Here is a 22,986-nt window from a genome sequence, read left to right as displayed (position 1 = left end):
GTGGAGTTGAGGAAAGTAAGGGAGACGAAGCAGATTTAGTGTTGTCAAGGAACGAAATTTTGAACCTGGTTCATAAAATACCCCTAGGTGAACACTTAGGAGTGAGGAAGGAGGTTATGGAGGCACAGAGTAAAGATGAGAAACAGATGAGGCAGTTAGAAGGTCCAGGGTTGGACACAGATGATCTGTCTGGCTTGACAGAGCTGTTTTCAGTTGAAGAAGTTAAGTGTATTCCTTATGATGTGAGGGCAGTCCTAGATGAAAAGGATGCCGCTACCTTGAGGGAGTCTGCTGGGTTGGCAGACAAGGTTGTCTTAACCCGCAAGGTTGAGTTTACTCCGAAGGAGAGTTGCCCAGGGAGTACCTGGGAGGATCAGGGAAACTTAAAATTTGAAAAAGGGATTGGTATTGAAAGCCTAGGAGAGGCAGATGTCCCGTTGGCCTGTGTTCAGGATGTGAAGGATGTGGAGTCAGAGGGTACTGAACCTAGTGTTGAAGCTCAGGAAAAGTCTGAGGTATCTGATTTAGTTGAAAAGGAACGCAGTCCTTTTGGGTCAGGTAGACTTGGTTCAGTGAAGAAAGGGTTAACCATGGCACCAGGAGAAAGTGCGAATTCTCAGTCACTTGTGTTAAAAGTTAGTAAGAAGATAAAAGCTGGTGATGTGAATATTATTGAAGGGAAAGGGAAAAGTATTGTTCCTAGACTTCTGAATAAAGAAAATTTAAAGTCGGGTTTGGTTTCAGAACTGTTAATTAAAGTGAAGGGACCGTTAGCTGAACAGTGGTTTGTTAACAAGGTGCTTGCAAATCAATTACAGTTTGTTTTGGAATTTAAGGATAAACAACTTGATGATGTTGTTCAAGGATCTGATTTGGAGAGGCAGAACTTATTTTGTTTTGACCAAGAGGGATCACCTGCAGATGTTAAACGAGATACTAATAGAATTAAAGATCCTGAAGATGAAATTAATGACCTGCTTAAAATTAACGAGTGGTGTGGAAGTTCAGCAAATGGACTTAGTTTGGAAAACATTGGTGATAAGATGGCTCCTGTGAAAGGAGACTGTGAAGGCCTATTCCAAGCTGGTGAGCAAGCTAACCACGTGAGAGTTAAGTGGAAGAGAGGCAAGGGTTGACCAAATGCCACTTCGAATAACAGGATCTGGTTTTGCGGGAATTTGATTTTTTTTTTGAACAAAGAATGTGAATAATAAAGACAACATCATGGAAGATTGAATGTTAAGTTTGAAAGTAAAATAGAGATTAGTATTTGCACAAACTTCTGTAATGTATCACAGTATAATCACACATGTATTGGTTCACGCTTTGTAATATACACACCTAAGCTAAGATCACAACCCCTTGGTATTTCTGGCTAACATGAAAAATAAAAATAGGAGGTTATTAAGTTTGAGTCTGTTGTTACAGGAATTTGATATTAAAATACAACATGTAAAGGGGAGTGAGAATGTAATTGTTGACTGTTTATCCAGATGTTAATTTGAAAGTGTATCTGTATTATTCTTGTAGTTAAGACCACTTCAGTATTTTGTTAAACTCTGTAATTCAGTATTTTGTTAAACTCTGTAATTCAGTAATATGCTTTAATAGTTTTCACCCTGGTGAAAATTTCCAGAAGGATGGGGGTGTTATGAGTGTTGAACAGACCTGATGGAAATGGGGTGCAGAGTTAACCATTCCCAACCCCCCCCCCCCCCCGAGAACTACGGACTATTGCTATTGTTATGCTGCTATTGAGAGAGAGAGATAAAGCCCAGGCAAAAACATCTGCTACAGATAAGAGGGGGAGAGAGACTGTTGATTTATTGTACTTTGACTCTTCCTGGATTATTTATCTTCCACTACAAGGACTTTACTTTGCTCGTTAACATTCCTCAGGAGATGGCAGGAGTGGCCTGATTTGATGGACACCGTCATTCAGAGTTGATGGATAGCTGAGACCCCGTGAGTGGGGATAAAAGACAGGTATGGAGAGACACCCTTCAGACACACCAATGGACACTGACTGAGTGTTGGGAACCCACAGAAAGGTGGGGGCTTCGGAGACTGAACCAGGAGATCGGTCAGTAAAGCTCACAGTGTTACAGCAGGGCCGGTGGGGACTTGTGTGTGTGTCCACTCATGCCAGAGTGATGAGTCCACCACAGAAGAACGGTCTAGCTGAAGACCAGAGGGGTTATAACTGAATGACCACAACGATACGACGGATTAAGAAAGCCACAAAAAGGTTTGCCTGCCGCAGCTGTTGCTGTTACATCTCGCTCGCTCTCTCTCTCTCTCCAACGTTTTCAACACAACAACCATAACCACCTCAGCATTTATGAACTGAACTCTATACTTTCCTATGACAATTCATTTACCCCTAGACATCAGTAGAGCTGATTTATTATTGATTATTATTATTCCTCCACTTTTAGGTTTATTACTGCTAACTTGTTTTATATGTATATTTGCATTTTTGATATTGTATTGTGTAGTTTACTAATAAACACCTTAATTTGGTACCACCAGACTCCAACGGATTCTTCTTTCTCTGGGGGTTAGACACCCAGTTACAGGGTACGTAACATGATAAATGGCTCAAAGAATCAAGTCTGTGTACATCATATACATGGTGAAATGTTCTTCCAGCTGCTCTAGACAAGTACAAAGGAAACTCGGGTATGCATCTTAAATGAATTGCAAACACCAGCTGGTGGTGCCATTGCCTAAATATAGCTGCAATAAGCTCCTGCGTAAACACAGAATCAATACAACTGCTTATTCTAAAAATTAATGTCAAAATTAAACAACAAATTAAACTCACCATCAATTTCACAGAAGTTGTCTGTGGAGTCATCGTGTCTGGTCCAGTCAATCACTGCTTGTTTTGTTTCTTCACTGAAAGTTAAAATATTTTAAAAGTTGTTGATCAGATACGGTGTGGATTAGGAGATGAGTCAAATAATGAAAATTATAGTCCCAAATTCTCTAAGGTTATTTGAACGTGGATTGAGGTGATTGGCAAATTATCTGGCATAAGACCCAAAACATTTCAAGTTACAGGCCTTGCCTGCACTGACCCTTTCAGTGTTCTGGCAGGAGTGCTAGTCAGCAGGCAAAAGAGGGATTTCAGTAAAAAGGGATTGTTGCCAAGAACCCAGAGGAACAAAGTTGCATTTCACTCAAGGTTCGGATTTACTTCCATTTTAGAACAGTTCCTGGAAGCTGATTGACATTGTAGTACCACGCAATTGCAAAGACATGACAGCTTGCCGTTAATGTGTTCCAATGGATTATTAGCAGTACCAGTCAACAAAATCAGAACCCCTTCTAGGAAGAGGATGACACCAGTACTGTTCTTGGTCAGCGTTCTCCATTTTCCTCTTCGTTTCCATGACACTCAGAGAAGTGCTCAGGAAAGAGGAGAGGAGGATATTCTGGTAGAGTAGGAAGAGAGGAGCCTGAGCAAAAGAGGCACCAGGTTTCCTCACAGGGGCTGGAGAACATAATAGTAATAAAATTAACATGGTCCTTTGCCAGTAGGCTGGTCTGCTGAGGCGTTGGGTTAAAATTGATGAGATATGATCACAGCTAATGTTCTATACCTAACAGAAGGATTCTCCTTCCTTCTGGCACTTGTCCCTCTGACCTCCTGAAAACAATGGGTCAAACCTCTGTAATCCATGGGTGGCAAGGTTACAGAAGGTACATTAATAAACATACATTCTCCTAGTCTGAGAGGATTGTGTTACTGGTGGCTTGCTAAGTCATTTCCAAGTCAGTCACTGGGGTTACCTGACCAGGTAAGACTATAAGATATAGGAGCAGAATTAGGCCATTCAGCCCAATGAGTCCACTCCACCATTTCATCATGGCAGACCCCAGATACCAATCAACCCCATACACCTGCCCTCTCACCCTATCACTTGATGATCCAGCCAATCAGGAATCTCTCCACTTTAAATATACCCAATGACTTGGCCTCCACCACAGTCCTCCACAGAGCATTCCTCAGATTCACCACTCTTTGGCTAAACTAATTCCTCCTTACTTCTGTTCTAAAAGGTTGCCCCTCAATTTTGAGGCTGTGTCCTCTAGTTCTGGATACCCCCACTGCAGGAAACATCCTTTCCACATCCACCTTATCTAGTCCATTCAACTTTTGATTGGTTTTAATAAGATCCCCACGCATTCGTTTAAATTCCAGTGAGTACTGGCCCAAAGCTGCCAAATGTTCCACATATGTTAACCCTTTCTGTCCGGGAATAATTCTTGTGAACTTCCTCTGGATTCTCTCTGACAATACATCCTTTCTGAGATAAGGGGCCCAAAATTGTTGACAGTACTCCAAGTGCAGCCTGGCTAGTGTCTTATAAAACCTCAGCATTATCTCCTTGTTCTCCTCCTATTCCACTTGAAATAAATGCCAACATTGCAACCTTGTAGGAGACTTACACAAGGACTCCTAATTACCTTTGCACCTCTGATGTTTGAAATTTCTCCCGATTTAGATAATAGTCTGCACTATTGTTCCTTTTACCAAAATGCATTATCATACATTTCCTAACACTGTATTCCATCTGTCACTTTTTGCCCGTTCTTCCAATTTGTCTAAATCCTGCTGCAATTGTATTGCTTCCTCAGCACTACCTACCCCTCCACCTATCTTTGTATCATCCACAAACTTTGCCAGAAAGCCACCAATTCCACTATCTAAATCATTGACAAACAATGTGAAAAGTAGCAGTTCCAATACTGACCCCTGAGGAACACCACTAGTCACTGGCAGCCAACCAGAAAAGGCCCCCTTTATTCCTGCCTGTCAGCCATTCCTCTATCCATGCCAGTATCTTTCCTGTAATGCCATAGGATTTTATCTTGTTAAGTAGCCTCATGTGAAGCACCTTATCAAATGTGTTCTGAAAATCTAAGTAAATGACATCACAGGTCTGTGATTTTCAGGATTTTAAGGATCACAGATTATCTACCAGACAGAAATCAACTACAAAACCTATCAAACAGTGAAAAGCCTTGATAGAGTGGATGAGGAGAGGATGTTTGCTATGGTGGGAGAGTCTAGGAACTGGACGTCTCAGCCTCAGAATAGAGGGGCGTCCTTTTAGAACGGAGATGAGGAGGAATTTCTTTAGCCAGAGAATGGTGTGTCTGTGGAATTCTGTGCAACCTTCTCCCAGTGGAATGGGTTAAAATCAGTCTGTGTGATTTCACAGACAGCTTCTCCTAGACTAGAATGCATACATTTCTTTATGAACAACAATAAAATTAGAGTTTCGTTTTAAGACAACAGGTTCTCCGTGCCATTCAAAGTACCTCAAAGAGTTGTTAACGGCACCAAGCTTCTCGGCCTCTTCACATTCAGCAACATGTTGAGAGACAGTATTTACCTTCTTGGTATACTGAAAGGTCACAGAATTGCACAGTCAATTTATGCATCATAGTATCATAAAGTAATATCGAATATTTTCAGAACTTTCATAATTACAATATTTATTTTCTTATTGTTCTGATTGGAAGCACGGTCAAGAAAAATGTACGTTTCCCTTAATTTACTCATAACTAGGCAGATAGGGGAATAATATGTCACAATATTTACAAATAAAGAGTCCATTCCAGGTTACTGCTTCTCTTGTTTTTCCACATTTTTCTCTTTATTTTAACCTGCTACAATCTGGGAGTTATTTTTCTCACAAGGTAAAGGAATTTCTGTAAATCTGAGATCCCTAAGGTACAGGGGAATAGAGAATGTGTTGAGCACTGTATTCTAGATCTGCTTCCAGTCCAGGTTCATTAGAAAAAGGAGATGAAGAATAGCAGGTGAAATAAATTTTCAGAAAACATCCTCTTGCCACGATAATGTGCTGAATCAGAATCAGGTTTATGAGCGCCATCTTATATGGTGTGAAGTGTGTTGTTTTGGGGCTGTAGTAAGGTGCAAAGATATTAAGTTACTGCAGATTACAAAATAAATAACTAGTGCAAAATAAAGGGAATAATGAGATCGTGGTCATAGACCATTCAGAAATCTGACACGAGGGGAGGAAGCTATTCCTGAATTGTTGAATGTGTGTCTTCAGGCTCCTGTACCTCCTCTTTGATGGTACCAACAAAAAGTGGTCATGTCCAGGGTGGTGAGGGTCCTTAATATGCACACATTTTAATAAAGTAATAAAAATGAGCAGAACCTAATCTCTTTCGTAAGGAAGTATTTTCATGGCTTATCTATCACAGTGAACATTTTAGCACTGGGATGTTTAATTTTGCTCCTCTTATTTTTTCACATTTTTCTTTTTAATTTAACTGGGATGTTTCATTAAATGTGCAGTGATTACAGTGAGAAATAAGAGTTTTAGGCAGTTTGATATTAAAATTACAGTAGTCCTTAAGGTCATTGAATACAATAATCATAACCCTAGAATGTTTGCCTTGTTTACACTGAGGGTGAGGTTCAAATATACTTTCCACAGGTAGTTAAAAGCATTATTTAGTAAGTCAAACTGCAATGGACAGGAAACATTTTCTTTATAAATGCAAGAGCTTTCACAAGTTCCAATAATTCTATTCACAGAATTGTACAGAAGAGTTTATTTATTGTGAAATAATGTCATGATTTGAACCTTTGGATCTGAACTTCTGGAGAAAGCAAAAACATTGGCATGTATCATGGTCTACAAGCACCGTTGATGGAGTAGTTGTTTGCTATTAGGCAGATGATTCTATGCCACTGAAGCACAGGTATGTATGGAACAATGAAATCAGAGCAATGTGCAGGAACACTTTGGATATTTGAGGAAGTGGCTGCCTGACCCGTCTGCAGGGATAGTGGAGAAGGAACTCTAAGCATTAGCAGAGTGGACTTGGAGAGGTGGGGAAGGATTTGTAACTTCTGGTGTTAGAGGGTTATTGAGAACCTGGAGCACAAACATTTAGAGTTTGTCGGTGCATGCTGCAAACAACCGATTGAATCATACAATAGAGCAAGCTGATACTCAGCTTGATGAGAGAAACACTGCTGAAAGCAGGACTAAAGAAAAGGTTGGGATGATGAAGAGCACAACTAGAATTTATAAGGTTTAGCAAAGAAGATTCAAAAGTGCAAAATAAGGACAAAATATTAATGAATCATAGAGGAAAAATAAAAGTAGGGAAGAACAATAGAGAATTTAAATCTGTGTAAAGTGTTAACCCTAATCAAAGAGCATTATACTTCCTGCCCTGCACTGTTGATCTGTCCTTATTTTAGATTTCCATCAACCGCAGAGCTATTTCACAATTCCAGCATTTGGAACTTCTTTTTTTTTCTCTCTCACTCGTCCTCAGACAAATCAGCCTTCACCACCGCCCCCTTCCCACAGCCTGCACCATCAGCTCTTAAAATTGACCCTTATCCTTCCACTCCTCTACCTTTTTCTGCAACTTAACACATGTTTGCTTTCCACCCTCCTCAGGTTTTGATAAGAGGCTATTGTTCTCAAACATTAACTTGGTTACTCACTCTGTAGGTGCTGCTAGGTCTACTGAGCCTTTCCCATGTTTTTATTTAATGATTACCTTACAAGATGTATAAGATACACAACCTTGTAGAACGTTGACTTTTCAATTAATTATGTTCTAACACTGGAATTTATTGATAATTGTCAGAGTATTTGTATATTGTCATCCCCTTTCATATCTATATGGCCTACGAACAGTAAATCATTAAGTTTAATTATACTTAGCTACATTTTTTAAAAAAATAATCGTCTTATTTTCAGATTTCAGATGGGACAGGAATTTAAGTGATTTTATTAGTGATCTGGTAATCCACAGGAAAAGGTAAAGGATGTATGGGAATACGAGATAATGGAAACTTGGTTCCTAAGTGGGAAAAGTTGATGAGAACACAGAAAGGTATAGGAGAAATGTGGTAGTGGTGGAGTTGCTGAATACAGAAGAAATGGGATTTAGCGTGGTCTTTTACATGTTGGTTGAGCATCATATCCAACAATGACAGGACACCTGTATGGGAGAGTTTTTAAAGTGGAAAAGCTGTTACACTGGGGCAGTTTCTCTCCATTGACCTCAGAAGTCAGGGTCCAGTGCTACAAATAGTCATCTTCTGGGCCTTGCCACAAAGTTTTGTAGAACCACCTTCCTGGCCATTGTATCTCTCTGTTGATCTCGTCTGCCCAATCTGCTGGAGCCAACTTCTCCTGCTCAGACAGGCATGTCCCTAGCTCTCAGGGTTATGAGGCTTGCCGGCTACCCTCAACTGGTTTAGCCTGCTTGTCGAAGCAGTGTACCAGGGTGTGGTCACTGTTGCATGCAAACAGCTACTTGGAGCCATAGGTGAGACAGATGAAATACATGTAGAATAAGTGGATAAATAGAAGAAATAACAGAGAAGCAATTGCAGGTGGGAGAAATTCAGCTTGTATGCGTACTTGTGCCAGCTGCAACTAGGTCACTGGTGCTTACTTCATTTATTTTTTTGTATTACAAGGCGGCAGATACAGGCTGAATCGAGGTAGCGAGGCCCAGGAATGGCCCATCTAAGTGCCATGCCAGATTGGAAAGCTCAGGGTCAGGCCAAACTGAGGCTGAGGGACCCAGGCCTGAGAGTGCATTGAATCGGCAGGGCCCAGATCGGGGAGCAAGGAGCGACTTGAGGTTTGGCCAATTTAAGTGCTGGGCTAGATTGAAAAGGTCAGGGTGTCAAGGCTGGAGGCAAGGAATGGGCCGGTGTTCAGCTTGCTGTTCCACAAGGTTTACTCATCCCTGCGCTGAACTGAGGCTGTGGCCTTCAACTAATGGGCCCCTGGATCAGCTGCAGTGATGTCAGGCTTCATGGCTATCAACTCACTTTCGGAACTTCAGTTCTGAATGTTATTCGCATATTTTATTGTGTGCATGATATTTTTCTGCACATTGGCTATTTGATTGTCTTTTTATTAAATTGATTCTATTGGGCTTCTTTGTTTTGAGGCTACCTGTAAAGGGACAAATTTCAAGGTTGTATGTAGTATACATACTTTTATAATAAATATACTTTGTACATTGAAATGATTAACTCAAAACCATACTCCACCAGCGTCAACAAGAATATTATCTGTTGACTTGTATCTAAACAGTAGCTGAATACAGGAATTTATTGTGTAAGCTTATTAGCATGTATACTAGACCAAATGGTGCAGATCAAAGCCAATGATAAAGAACCTGGCAAATAACAAGAGTTTTATAGATCTCTAAATAACATTACTACCCTGTTGCCTTATTCTTAGCATTGATGATCATTGGATATTCTGAAAATCCAATCATTATAATCTTGCACAAGATTAAATACATTTTATTTTACTTTGTCCATAAGTCAACGGCAACAGTTCAGGAAGACAACTCCCTAACTCCTTCTCAAGGATAACTAGGGGTGGGTAATAAATAATGCTTCAAAAATTAATATATAAAAATAAAACCTAGTTCTAAAACATCATCTCAGGGTTAAAATAATGTTTGAATGTAAAAGATATTTTAACCTTTAAGTAGTACAATGCAGAATGAAATAATATTGAAATTACTGCAAGTATCATACCTTAAAGCTTTCAGATCTAATTCCTGCTGGTAGATCATCCTGCAGAAAAATAATTGTGCTTTATGTAAAACATATTATAATGGAAAATATGCCAAATGAATGAGCCATAAGAAATAAATGTAAGTTTTTTTTACGAAGGGTTATAGATTTTCCATAAATTTTCGAACTAATTAAGTGGCATCCCAAGCAGTTAACCTAGTCTTTTCTTTTTCCTAAAATTATTTTTCTCTCTTTCCTTGGTACATAATTAATTTTTATGAAATTGGTATCTTACTGGCTCGCAAGGTTTAACGGCACAGTCCCTCAGACCACAGTGGCTATTATCTGACCAGAAGGGGCAAGGCTTCTTTAAATTGACCTGGAAAAGTTAAAGAAACAGTTAAGTATACCCTTATCACATTAAATAATTAAAGGGCTTACATATAAGCATGGCAGAAGGTGCAAAGGAGTTTACCTTGTAATACCTAAAATAGTCACTTTTCAGGAGCTCTTGTAGCTTAGAAAACAGCTTGTTGTTAAACTCTTGAATAGTTTCAGCATCGCAAGTGCAATCTTCAAGGTATCCAGTTACCTATATTTAAAATGTACAAATGAGTATAGCCTTGCAATTTGCAAATTTTCTGAAGTGCACCAAATGCCCAGTGAATAGATGCCCTTTTCACTTTGCTTTCCCAGTCAAAAAACATTCAGTGGCCCAATGCCTGCTGCAGCTGTAAGCAAAATGATCTTACTTTCACCATAACTAAGGGGTTTATCCAAGCTATTGAAGCAACAGTCTCAATACTTGGTAGGAAGAACTATAGCATGATTGACCTGTAACTGAGGTATAAAATTATATGAGGTTGTTTTTAGTACGGAAGGGAAAAAGAATATTTCAATGACATAATGAGAATCACAGCACAGTGTTAAGATGTTTGGTAATAGAGACTAATGGTGACACTTCTTCACACTGAAATTAGCTTAACTTTGGGTTTTGCTACCATGAAAAGATGGTGGCAATGATGCTGCTTTTTTGCAAAAGAGCAAAAATCTACAGGGCTACAGTGAAAGAGTCAGGAATGGAAATAATTGGATTGATCCATAAGAAGCTATTACAAATCAGCAGGTATGTTTGCAGTGGGAAACTATTTAAAGCAGAGTAAACCGACATTAAAAGGACAAGGCAACTGTCCTGTTAAACATATTTCATAACTTTTTTCTGAAAACAGTGATCAAGCTTCCCATCACAAATGCAAGATGAAATGTTTGAAACATTGACACAATTTGTCAAGGTTATGAATATATGACCAAGGAAGGAGCTAATGTCTTCAGGCCACACAATGACATGTTTTTATTTGTATTTAAATGTTCATTTGTCCATCAAACCTTTGCTAATAAGATTGACAAATCAATATGATTTAAGTTCCATTGAATCTGGATCTGTTCTCATAACTTTTGGAAAGGTAAATCTCATTCATCCAGAACATATGTACCCAGTTTTCCCCATTTAAACATTTATGTGTGTTAATGATGAAACAATAAACAGAATGGAGCAGTACATTGAAGTAATTAATAAATAATTCACCGAGAAAGTTCACAAAGTATCCACTTTACAGATGTAGAGCAACATGGAAGATTAGGGTGGTACAGTGTGTGTGGGTGTCACAATTGTCACAAGCTTTTAAATTTTAAAAATGATGCAGTTATAAGTTGACTTTAGCAAACTGCAATGAACTGCAGACAGACTTGATCATTATATGTACAGAAATATACTCCTGAGTGAATGCTAAGGTGAATGGTGATTCAGGTTTAAGGGTTAAAAAGTGCTACGTTTATCTGCACAGCGAATTAAGAGGTGAAATTAAGAATTGGTATTGTATGTCCTATAAACTACTCAAAGAACATAGATTCATGTGAATCTTGGCCAGCTTTCCCCCACTCAGATAGGTTCACAGTGGAACTCAGGGTTTATATTGGTAGGGATTCAGTTACCACAGAGGCCTGACTCCCACTATGCAAACATATCTTCCTGTGCTCCAGTTCTAAGCCTGTAACAAGCAACAACAGATTCTCATAATTATTCTTCTCCTACACTATACAGGTATGTTGTAATCCATATTCACAGTCACACATCTAAGAGAGCCTTATTACTACGAGAAAGCGGCTACTTCTGATTTTCTTAAGTATCAGCATCTAACCACATTCTCTTACAAACCCCAAACATTCCTTCTGTGGGATGTAAAGGGGTAAAGAATGGGACAGGGTGTAAAAGAACTGTTTTAGAACAATAATGATAACAGAAAGGAGAAGGTAGGCAAATAATGTCAGAAAACAAGAAAGTCAAGATAGGATACTGAATAAACCATAGTTTGGTGGAACAGCGAGGTGGAAGCAGAGTAGATGAGATAAGATGAGGTCATGTTTCCAAATTACTACAAAACCTCTTATCGATGCAAGTTGAAGACTTCTTCCTACTTCATGCACTTACTGAAAATTAATCAGAGCATTTGTAAATTTGTCATCATATTTGACTGCAAAATTATCTTAGCACTGAACAGCTAGCTGCATTGTCTCTTAAGATAGTCTACTTCTATCTTTGAAACATACAAGATTCTTGCCTTGCCTCAACTTCTCTGCTGCTGAAACATTCATGTGTCTTTTAACCTTAAGGATTAACTTTTCCAACGCTCACCTGGCTATCCAAAGTACAACTAAAGTTATCCACAACTCTTACGTCTACATCCAAAGTCAGGGCAAAATCTTGCTATTACTGCATTAGCACTTCTGACAAACACAATTCCTAGACAAGCAGGTAAAATTCTAGTCTCCCATTTTAAAATTCTGATATGGCCTTGTTCTTCCCTTCTGAAATAACTTTGGCCCTCTAATGTTAGTCTCATAACTACCCTCTATGATTAGAGGTAATGCTTTCATCCAGAAAAGCACTGTAATTCCCTTTCTGAACCTCTCTGTATTTCTCCACTACCTCAAGATTACCCTTTAATCCTTCCTTCTTAGACGTGCTGTTGGGCATCTTCTCCAGTCTCTCTATATGGATAGGTATCATACGTGCTTGCTATTGCTCCTATGAATTGCTTTAGGACATTGTAGTAAGCTAAACTTGCAGCAAATATACAGGTAGCTGGCTTGATACCCCTTCAGATTATCTATATACAGTATATCCGGATGTCAATAATGTGAATAATAAAGATTAGTGCAGTGTCAACAGAATACTGCAGAATCTAAGTATATTTTTTTCCCCATCAGCAACAGGCTTAAAGGTATTACTCACAGGTGGATTTTTTTTTAATAGACTTGCTGTTAGAAAGAGCACATGCAATATTTCTAAACGGTGCAAGGTAAGAGACTGGAAAAAATACCAAGTACCTGTATTTCATTTAATAAAAGGTGAACTCCTCCTATAATCTTAATGGTTATTACCCCCACCTCCACTTGAATTGAATTTCTCTTAAAATCTAAACACAGTAGAAATGGATGGCCTGGGAAAAAGTGAAAGAGATATTCTTCCTGTCAATATATTTGTACATGTTTGTTGAAGATGCTGGTTTATCACTCACTGGTCCAGAAGATAGCATCAATATTGACATTTGAGTGCTTTAATCCAGATGAATAAAACACACATATATAATAACACATTTGAATTTATTACTATAAATTACCTTTCAGTCTAAAATCAGTTTTGAAGTATGTCAAACAGAACATTTCACATCACAGCTGCTTGGAAGTATATTGCCAAAGGAAAGCAATTTGAGATAAATTACAAGCAGAAGTTTGTTGGCTGTAATCTTTTAGCTAATCACTTATATTATCTTAGGGGGAAAAACACTTTGGTGACTATGGTCTACAGCAGATGAAGATGTTTGATCTATCATACAGTGGTGCTAGAAAGTTTCTGAACCCTGTAGAATTTTCTCTATTTCTGCATAAATATGACATCAAATGTGATCAGATATCCATAAGTCCTAAAACTAGATGAAGAGAACAGAGTTAAATAAATAACAGAAAAAAGACTACACTTGTTGATTCATTTATTGAGAAAAATGATCCAGTTTTTCATGTATTTGTTGGAAAAAGTATGTGAACCTCTGGGGAAATGCTTTCTACCAAAGCTATTTGGAGTAGGATGTTCCAACCAATGAGATGAGATGGGAGTTGTGGCTTGTAGAGATGCCCTGCCCTATAAAAAAGACACACAAAATCAGGTTTCTGACAGAGCATGCTCCCCTCAAGAAACATATGTTTATGTGCACCAAATACCTTTCAGGGGACCATTAGAAGAATTGTAGAGATGCACGAAGCTGCAAAAGGCTACGTAAAGACCTTCCGTGTCTAAAGACCTGAGTGTTCATCAGTCCACAGAAAGAAAAAATGTCTACAAATGGAGGAAAGTCAGTACTGTTGCTGCGCTCCCTAGGAGGGGCGACCTGCAAAGCTCCCACCAGGAGCACAATGTGCAATGTTGAAGGAGATGAAAAAGAATCTCTAGAACTTGCTAAAGTCTCTGTTCATGTGCCCACTAGAAGAAAATCACTGAACAAGAATGGTGTTCATGGAAAGACACCACGAAGGAATCCACTGCTCACCAAAAGATCATTGCTGCATGTCTCAAGTTTGGAAAAAAATCTCCTGGATTTTCTACAACACTTCTGGGACAATGTCCTGGGATAATATTTTTGTGCTATTTATTTAATAAAGAAAATTCTACAGGGTTCACAAACTTTCTAGCACCTCTGTATATACACCACAGTTGAGCTGAACAAGGATGATAAAGTTATAGATGAAACAATGCTTCTGTTCTGAAACAAAAACACAAGACTTCGATGATATTTTTATACTTTGATTTAATGAAGGTTGAAAATGATCATCCAGGCTCCCAGGCTACTTTTAGGATGCTATTTTTAATCAGATGTTTTAATTTTTTTTTGCTTTAAAATCAAGGTAAAAATTAATTTGGTATTTTGTTGAAGTTTTTTGCTGCGATTAAATTTTAGCTTGCTAAAATACTGGTAGAATATTTTTGCCCCCGCCCACCTGGACTCTATCAGACAGTGAAAATGGGAAGGAAGCTGCAGCAGTGCGATCCTATCACTAGCATTTTGTTAGATAAAAAACTAAGAGAATACCTCCACCCAATGAACTTCATGTGCAACAGAGCACTGTCTAAAAACATGGGTTGTGTTTGATCAAGATAACTATAGTTTTCAAATTTGCATGGTAGAATGTTCCATAAAGAAACTTAAATTCTAATTGATTTATTAAACATAAGAAAATAGGAGTGTTTTTGACTTTCTGATGAATTCTCTAACATACTTTATTGCCTTAATAATCTATATGCTCTCCATGTTAAAGCTCAAACTCAAAAGGAATAATTTGAACTATAAGAATCATGCTCAAACTTTTGAACATTAGACATATCACCAAGAAATTGCCCAATCTAAATGTAACACCTCTCAAGCTAAGACTTCTCTTTGATATTTACCACGTTGTAATTTCATACTACATGATTTAATGATTTACTATCTTAATTTCCAGCCTTTATAATTTCCATTTTAATTTATACTGTTAAATATTTTGAAGTTCTTGGTAGAGTATGAACATGAAGGCCAAGGGGATAGCCAATTAAAAGAGTTGGAGTGAAGGTTCCAAATTCAATTCCAAGTTTAATTCGGGTTTGCTGATCTCGCAATAAACATTGAAATTAGCTTTAGTTGTTTGGGCTACAATTTATCAAAAAACAGAATCACGGAAAATTTATTCAGCTCAATGTGTCTGTTCTGATTAGGAATATGGTACCATACCAAATCTTACCCTGGAACACCAGATTCATAATCTTGCAAGGCAAAGTTCCTCAATCATACACCCAAATAGTGTACATTTTAAATGTTTGAGGTTTTCTGTCTTTGCCGCCCTTTCAGCCAAGTGCTGCTGCTCCCTGGGTGAAAATCTTCTCCCTCATCTCTTTTCTAATTCTTCAATCAAATACCAAGAGAAATACATCCTTCCTATTTACTCTATTGGGGTGGCTTATTATTTTGTACACCTCAATTAAATCTCCTCTCAGTCTTTTCAGGTACTAAGAAAACAACTTTAACCCAACTAATCTTTCTAATTATAGCAATGATGTTCCTGCTAACCTTTGAGAATCCCGTCTGCAACCTCTGCAGAGCAATCTTGCAAATCAGTGCCCAGAACTGAATGCAGCATTCAAGCTGTGATCTATTTTCTGCTGTAGATAATTCTAGATTAACCTTTATGCTCTCCTTTTTTATGCCCTAGTTAATAAAAGAAAACATCAGTTTGCCTTTCTAACCATCCCTAATTCTCTGCATCTCATTAGTCTGCCCTGCTTTGTGCATTCCTTTGCATTTTTGCGCATTTATTGCCAGCACTTTTTGTAGTATTTTCTGTTCAAAGGCACTGGTGTTTCCATACCAGGCTGTGATGCGGCCAGTTGATACACTCTCCAATACACATCTATAGAAGTTTGTCAAAGTTTTAGATGATGCCAAATCTACACAAACTCCCAAGGAAGTAGAGGCTCTGGCATTCTTTCTTCGTAAATACCCAGGACTGGTCCTCCGAAATAATAACCCCTAGGAAATTAAAGCTGCTGACCCCTTCCACCTCTGATCCTTCGATGAGGGCTGGCTTGCAGACTCTGGTTCCCTCCTCCTGGAGTCAATAATCAGTTCCTTGTTTTTGCTGACATTGAGTGAGAGGTCGTTGTTGTGGCACCGCTCATCCAGATATTCAATTTCCCTCCTATATGCAGATTCATCACCACCTTTGATTCGGCCTATGACAGTGCTGTTGTTAACAAACTTAAATATAACGCTGGAGCTGTGCTTAGCCACATAGTCATAAACGTAAAGCAAGTAGAGCAGGGGGCAAAGCACACAGCCTTGTGGTGCACCAGTGTCGATGGAGATCGTGGAAGTGGCGGTGTTGACAATCCGAACTGACCGCCTTCTGCAACTGAGGAAATCTGAGATCCAATTGTACAAGGAAGTATTAAGGCCAAGGTCTAGGAGCGTGTTGGTTAGTTTTGAGAGGATGCGCCGGATTATTTAAGGGCCTTGCAAACTACGTCTGGCCTTTCAGTGCATTTCATAATGCACCTTTATAGCATCCTTCAGAAATGATTTCGATAAAACTAGCGCTTAAGTTAATCTAACCAGCTTGCAATGATTCGCGTTTTAAACGTTAATCTCTCTCAGTTACCCTACATTCCTGTACTCGAATCAGAGTGCAGGTGATGAGCAGAACCTCTGCAGTTTCTTCTTTTGCATTTCCAAATAGCCGTCCCGGCCTGGTAAATTATCATTACATTTGGCTTTTCAAAAGCTATGTTATTAAACTTTACAGATTGGCTGGCGACGGATTCAACAGCATGAATTACTAAATCTGTAGTTTTCCGACTAAACGTAGGACTTTCTCGGAGACGCGACAAATGCATCTGTTTCCAATGACTGAAAATCTACTGCGGGGCCACTTTGAAATTCTGGCGCCAGTAGCTGTAAAGACAGAGATCCTCCCTCGCATGTGGGCCCTCAAATCACAATAAATGCATCAAATTCGATCTGCCGCTCTCAATGGATAAGAATGAGTGTTGGCCGGGGGTGGGTGGATGTGTGTGTGTGTGTGTGTGTGTGTGTGTGTGTGTGTGTGTGTGTGTGTGTGTGTGTGTGTGTGTGTGTGTGTGTGTGTGTGTGTGTGTTTCTGTGTGTGTGTGTGTGTGTGTGTCTGTGTGTGTGTGTGTGTGTGTGTGTGTTTCTGTGTGTGTGTGTGTGAGAGAGAGAGAGAGAGACCACGTGTGTGTGTGTGTGAGAGAGTGTGAGTGTGTGTGTGAGAGACAGTGTGAGTGTATGTGTGAGAGAGTGAGTGTGTGAGAGTGAGTGAGTGTGTGAATGTGAGTGTGTGTAAGAGTGTGAGTGTGTGTGAGAGAGTGAGTGTGTGAGAGTGAGTGAGTGTGTGAATGTGAGTGTGTGTAAGAGTGTGAGTGTGTGAGAGAGTGAGTGTGTGAGAGTGAGTGAGTGTGTGAATGTGTGTGTAAGAGTGTGAGTGTGTGTAAGAGTGTGAGAGAGTGAGAAAGTGTGTGTGTGAGAGAGTGAGAGTGTGTGAGAGAGAGAGTGAGAGTGTGTGAGAGAGAGAGTGAGTGAGAAAGTGTGTATGAGAGAGAGTGTGAGTGTGTGTGAGTGAGGGAGTGTGTGAGTGTGAGAGAGAGAGAGTGTGTGTGAAAGAGAGTGTGAGTGTGTGAGAGAGTGAGAAAGTGTGTGCTATCTATTTACCAGTTGAAACGAAAAATCTCCTTATCCAAAGAATTCCTAATAAGTTAGATCACGGAAACCCTTCCGGAGGGGGTACAGGCTTTTCGAGACTGTTTTGGCGACGATTTCAAAGTGTGTCATGCTGAGCGAAGGAATGAAGCAACCTGACAATTTGCAAATTTTCAGCCGCAGATCCACCCCATCTAGCCCGAGTTGTAAATACACGCACTACACCTGACTCATTTAATCCCGACTGAGATTTGCTCGGTCACGTCGGACAGACTACGTGCTTAAAGCACTGGTCACACCTCGGAAAGCGGATACGACAAAATCGGTTTCGGAGCCTGCCGCACACAGACCCAAACCACACTAATATTACAGCCGAAAAGTGGTCACATATTAGCAAACTAAAATCCATCGACACTGACTTATCAGTACAAGAAACTCCTCTCCAAGTACCAAACAACACCCAATGAAACTCGTTATACGAAAATGAGCTCGTTACTGTACCTGATAGGAATATGTCTGCTCCTTTGAAACTATATCCTGTGTACCCTGGTGCACAAACATACAGAACAACATCAGAAAGACTGGACTCAACATCGTCAATTATTCTTGACCGAGACGGTAACTGCTCCGATCCAAATTCTGCAAAATGTAACGGATGACAAGGAGCTAACATCCACCGCAAGCGCAGAAACTTGACTCACTGAAGGTTTCCTTTTAAAGCCGAGGCCCCGCCTTGTAAATTTCACTCTACTTCCTAGTGTGTAACATCAGGCTCACACGTAGCACTAATCTCGGGTCAAACATGTCACAGAAACTCCAGCGGCGTCTCATTTTATTTTACAGCAGGCTGAATTGCGTGTAATTGTTTAACCTGCCGAATGTTCTAAGTCCCCAGTTGTGTAAATGGACGCGGGAGATACAGAAAGGGAACTTCCTTTAAACATTTTGAAGACGTGTATTACGTGCGTGCCGATCTCCGGTTTCGGGAATTGCGCTCGAAGTGACGAAATAAATTTTTAAATATTTGATTTACATGTATTCAGTCTGGTATGTCATGCGGTAAAACTTAGACACTTAGAAAACTTAAATCAAGTGTTATTTCACGGTTTCCTTGGTACATAAAAACGGCTATAACAACGTGTTGACATACCTGCAACCGAGCCTGTTACCTTAACCCTACTCCCAGAGAGAGAGAATGAAATAGGTTCGTTTCAGCTCTTCACTCAGACGAGGCTGATTCCCCGTATGTTAGCTTACTGGAGTTAATAGATAAAAACAATAACTAATACATCTATGATATACATTTAAGGCTATCATTTAACTATTGCTGCTGCTTTTTCAAAATATTCTAAGGAAAAAGGGGTGAAAGTGTTTGACTGGGATCAAACTTAGTTGGTGAAAATAGAATGGCAGTATGTAAGGGGTGCTACTGCCAACACCTCCCAGTCTCCGGCCAACTGGTAGGGTTCACCTGCCAACCATCCATCCAGACTCAACAGCTGCAGCCTATTTAACCCCAGTTCTCGCCCACAGTCCTTGTTCAGGCATCGAACCAGCGGCCCTCAACCAGTCACTCCTATTTTACACTCTCTAGTTGCCTGTTGTATTTGGTTTCTGTTCTCTCCTGTGGTCCCTTGTGCCTTGGTATTTTGTGGCCTATCATTAACGTCGTCATTCAAGGCTGAATCTCCTCTGCTTTTGGGTCAAACCGCCTCTACGTTTCCTGACACAGCAGCTTGCGGCTTCAATTGGTTTACCCTATAAAATTCAGCAATCTTGCATGGAAGGGATATCAGAATGCTTATGAGAATGCTTATTTGGTGCAGTAGAAAGAACTTTTGTCAGTTTGATGTTGATGCAGGTGACAGGGTGACAAGAAAACTGGTTTGCACACATATATAACATCTTCAACAGCTTGAGTTTATAGTCTTTAATAAACATCCAAAGGTACTCCACAGGAAAACTACCAATGAAACCTTTGCTTCTGACATACAGAGATATTAGGAGAGAAAAGGGACAAGATATATAGGAAAAGAATGATGTAATGAGAAAAGTCTTATAGAGAAAGCAGTCAAGCCTAAACAGCCAAAATCACAATGAAAATTAAGGATTTGCAAAGGTCCAGATTTCAAGAATTACAGGGATCTCCAAAGTCATGTCAAATTTGCAGAGTCAGAGATGAAGAAGGCCATGTGGGATTTAGAAACAATGGTAAGAATTTAAAATAAATCTAAGGGTTACTCTGACCAAGGCCTAATAGAGAGCTGAACTCATCAGGATAATGAATAAATGGGATTTTCTGTAATGACTCTTTCTTGGAGTCTGGCCAAGAGGGTTTTGGAATAGTGCATCAGTGAGGCACATTTGAGATTCAGTCATAGTGGGGCTGAGAGAGCGATATGACGTAAAGTGTTAAAGAGATTAGGGCATCTCACATATACAGTTAGAAGCTCAACAAACAGGTTGTTGACCCTTGGCAAAAATTTCACTGAGCTATGTAATAGTTTGGAGTTTGTAACGGGATTTCAATTTTTTTTATTATAAGCTCTTCACAGTGCAACATCATCTGTGGAAAGTGAAAATAAATTAATTATATCCCATAGCAATCCTAGCCTTACACTTTCAATTTCAGAGCCTGTCTCACACAAGCATTCCACGAGAAAAGAAGAGGCAGCATATCAATAAACTGAAATCCACCTGCTTTCACTGTGTGGGAAACCATCCTCCAAGGACGGCAGTAAATGAATAATGTCCTATGCCCCTTCAACCAAGTTAGACTATCAGTGATGTTCCTTTTCACTTATCCATCCTTCCACACTCTCCCTGCAATTTAAAACTAACCTGATTCCTCTCATTCCCGGACTTTGACCTGTAATTCTGTTTCACTTTCCACAGTTGTTGCCTGGCTTGCTGAGTGTTTCCATTGTTGTGTGCTTTTGTTTTAGATTTCCAACATCTGCAATTTCCTTTGAAAACGATTGCTTTATTCTTCCCAAAGTTTGTTTGTGGAAAAGTATGAAGTGCCCAGTAGTGGGTAACTACACAATGACACGGATGAGGTGAACAAATGATGTATGGTGAAAAAGTACATCTCAATATCATCATCCTGTTTCTAAAACGTATCCCCATGTGTACAGGTAATGCTGGCAAAAGACAGCACATGAATAAAGAAGAGATGACAGGGGAGTAAGTAGAAGCAAGACCCTGGGAGAAATCAGGATACATGTGGAGGAGAAGTCTTTGTTCAAAGATCAAGGTATATTTATTATCAAAGTATATATACTATATAGAACCTTGGGGTTTGTCTTCTTGCAGGCAGTCACAAATCAGAAACACAATAGTACACACATGCACGCACGCACGCACGCACGCACGCACACACACACACACCGCCCCCCCCCCCAAATATCCAAAGAGTGGAAAAAAAGAAGAAATGATGCAAACAATAAAAAAGTTTAAAAAAATAGCACCCAGAACATGAACCTCAGTATCCCTGAAAGTGAGTCCACAGTCACAGAGCCAATGGAGCGCTGAGGCGAGTGAAACTAGTACAAGAGACTGGTAGCTGCAGGCCTCAGCCAGTTGCGTGCTGGTGGTACAGTGAAGCTGCTACAGGAGCCCAATCGTTACAGGTCACAGCCATAGAGATATCCTAGCAATGACTGAATAAATCAAAATAGGAAGTAGGGTGGTCCTGTAGAGTTGATCAACAGAGTAGGCCTGGAGGAAGTCTGCATAGATAATTCCTTAGATTAGTGGAAAGTTTACAGATACTGATAGAGGTTTATTAGATAATGAGAGGCATTGATCGTGTGGATAGTCAGAGGCTTTTTCCCAGGGCTGAAGTACCTGACATGAGAGGGTACAGTTTTAAGGTGCTTGGAAATAGGTACAGAGGAGATGTCAGGGTTAAGTTTTTTGTGCAGAGTGTGGTGAGTGCATGGAATGGGCTGCCGGCACTGTGGTGAAGACAGATACAATAGGGTCTTTTAAGAGACTCCTGGACAGGTACATGGAGCTTAGAAAAATAGTGGGCTGTGGGTAACCCTAGGTAATTTCTAAAGTAAGTACATGTTTGGCACAGCATCATGGGCCAAAGGGCTGGCATTTTGCTGTAGGTTTTCTATGTTTCTATAATTCTACTCTATTTGTCATTATTTGCTTGAAATGGAAAATTGTCTCGATTTCATTGTTCCAAAGTATAATTTTGATCTAAAATAGTTTTCACACTTAGTTATACTGTATTCTTTCAAGTCAGAACCTTCTAGGATGATCATTATCAAAGTTACTCTCACCATAGTCCCAACACTCATACATGCCAGGCACAGATGAAGAAGGAATGCCTTGCTGGTCCTCATCATACTGATCTTTAAGAGTCAATTTCAATAGCAGTGAGGTCTCTAGTGATGATGTCACCTAATCCCAATCTCAAAATAACCCTGAATGAAGACTTCAGCAGTTGGCATAGTCCCATTCCTAAATATGATGCTTTTCATAGTTTTTTTACTGACTGTGTTATTAAAAACTATTAAAGTAAGTAGATTAGAAATGTAAAAAAGCAATTGTTAAAAATTAGCTAACAAACCCTGTTTAAAACAAATAATATAAATATTAAACTAAACAAAGAATTAATGAGCTGGAAGAGAAGTCCCCAGCACTGCTGTTTTGATGTGAGATTGTTTCTGAATATAACTGCTGCCAATATAGCTCAGCCTCTGTGTCCATGTTCTTTACGAGCACATAAAGTGGAGTTCATGCCAGTAGAGCAAAACAGTGCTTTCTAAGGATTATTCCGTGAGCCCTGTATTTAGTATTGATATCCAAGGTATTTAAAATGTATTGATCTCCTTGTACTTTATCTCAGTCCTTCTTCTTTGCGAACTGTGGCCCTCAATTGGGCATCATTTGCAAATTTTGAAATTCTACTTCCAGCTCCCAAGTACTTGTAAATGAATAATGGTTGCCTCAAGGGCAATCTCCGTGGAACACCAATGTATGGCAACCTTGAATGACTATTTTCACACCACACTAAACTAAACCTCTTTTTCCTTCCTGGCATAGCCAGTTTGTTATTTATTTCTTCCACTTGTGTTTCTATAGTTATTGTTTTTTAAATTCCTATTG

At 39.5% G+C, this 22,986-nt stretch overlaps 1 protein-coding gene across 2 annotated transcripts in view; it reads right to left on the bottom strand.

The window, feature by feature from the left end:
* The window catches only part of ero1a (endoplasmic reticulum oxidoreductase 1 alpha), a 37,958-nt gene extending 19,153 nt beyond the window's left edge, over window positions 1-18,805 (bottom strand). Inside the window, exons 1-6 of one of the 2 annotated variants that reach the window (XM_059957928.1) lie at window positions 18,364-18,805; window positions 10,041-10,157; window positions 9,861-9,944; window positions 9,587-9,625; window positions 5,335-5,420; window positions 2,828-2,901 (exon numbers count right to left, since the gene is read on the bottom strand). In XM_059957928.1, the coding sequence (XP_059813911.1) occupies window positions 2,828-2,901; window positions 5,335-5,420; window positions 9,587-9,625; window positions 9,861-9,944; window positions 10,041-10,157; window positions 18,364-18,456 (493 nt within the window). In that variant the 5' untranslated portion in view covers window positions 18,457-18,805. The remainder of the gene's footprint in view (window positions 1-2,827; window positions 2,902-5,334; window positions 5,421-9,586; window positions 9,626-9,860; window positions 9,945-10,040; window positions 10,158-18,363) is intronic. The other variant, XM_059957931.1, reaches the window with a different exon arrangement.
* Window positions 18,806-22,986: the final 4,181 nt, after the last annotated feature.

Source organism: Hypanus sabinus, chromosome 2, assembly GCF_030144855.1.
Source record: "Hypanus sabinus isolate sHypSab1 chromosome 2, sHypSab1.hap1, whole genome shotgun sequence".
Taxonomy (NCBI): domain Eukaryota; kingdom Metazoa; phylum Chordata; class Chondrichthyes; order Myliobatiformes; family Dasyatidae; genus Hypanus; species Hypanus sabinus.
This window is presented reverse-complemented; position numbering and strand designations above follow the sequence as displayed.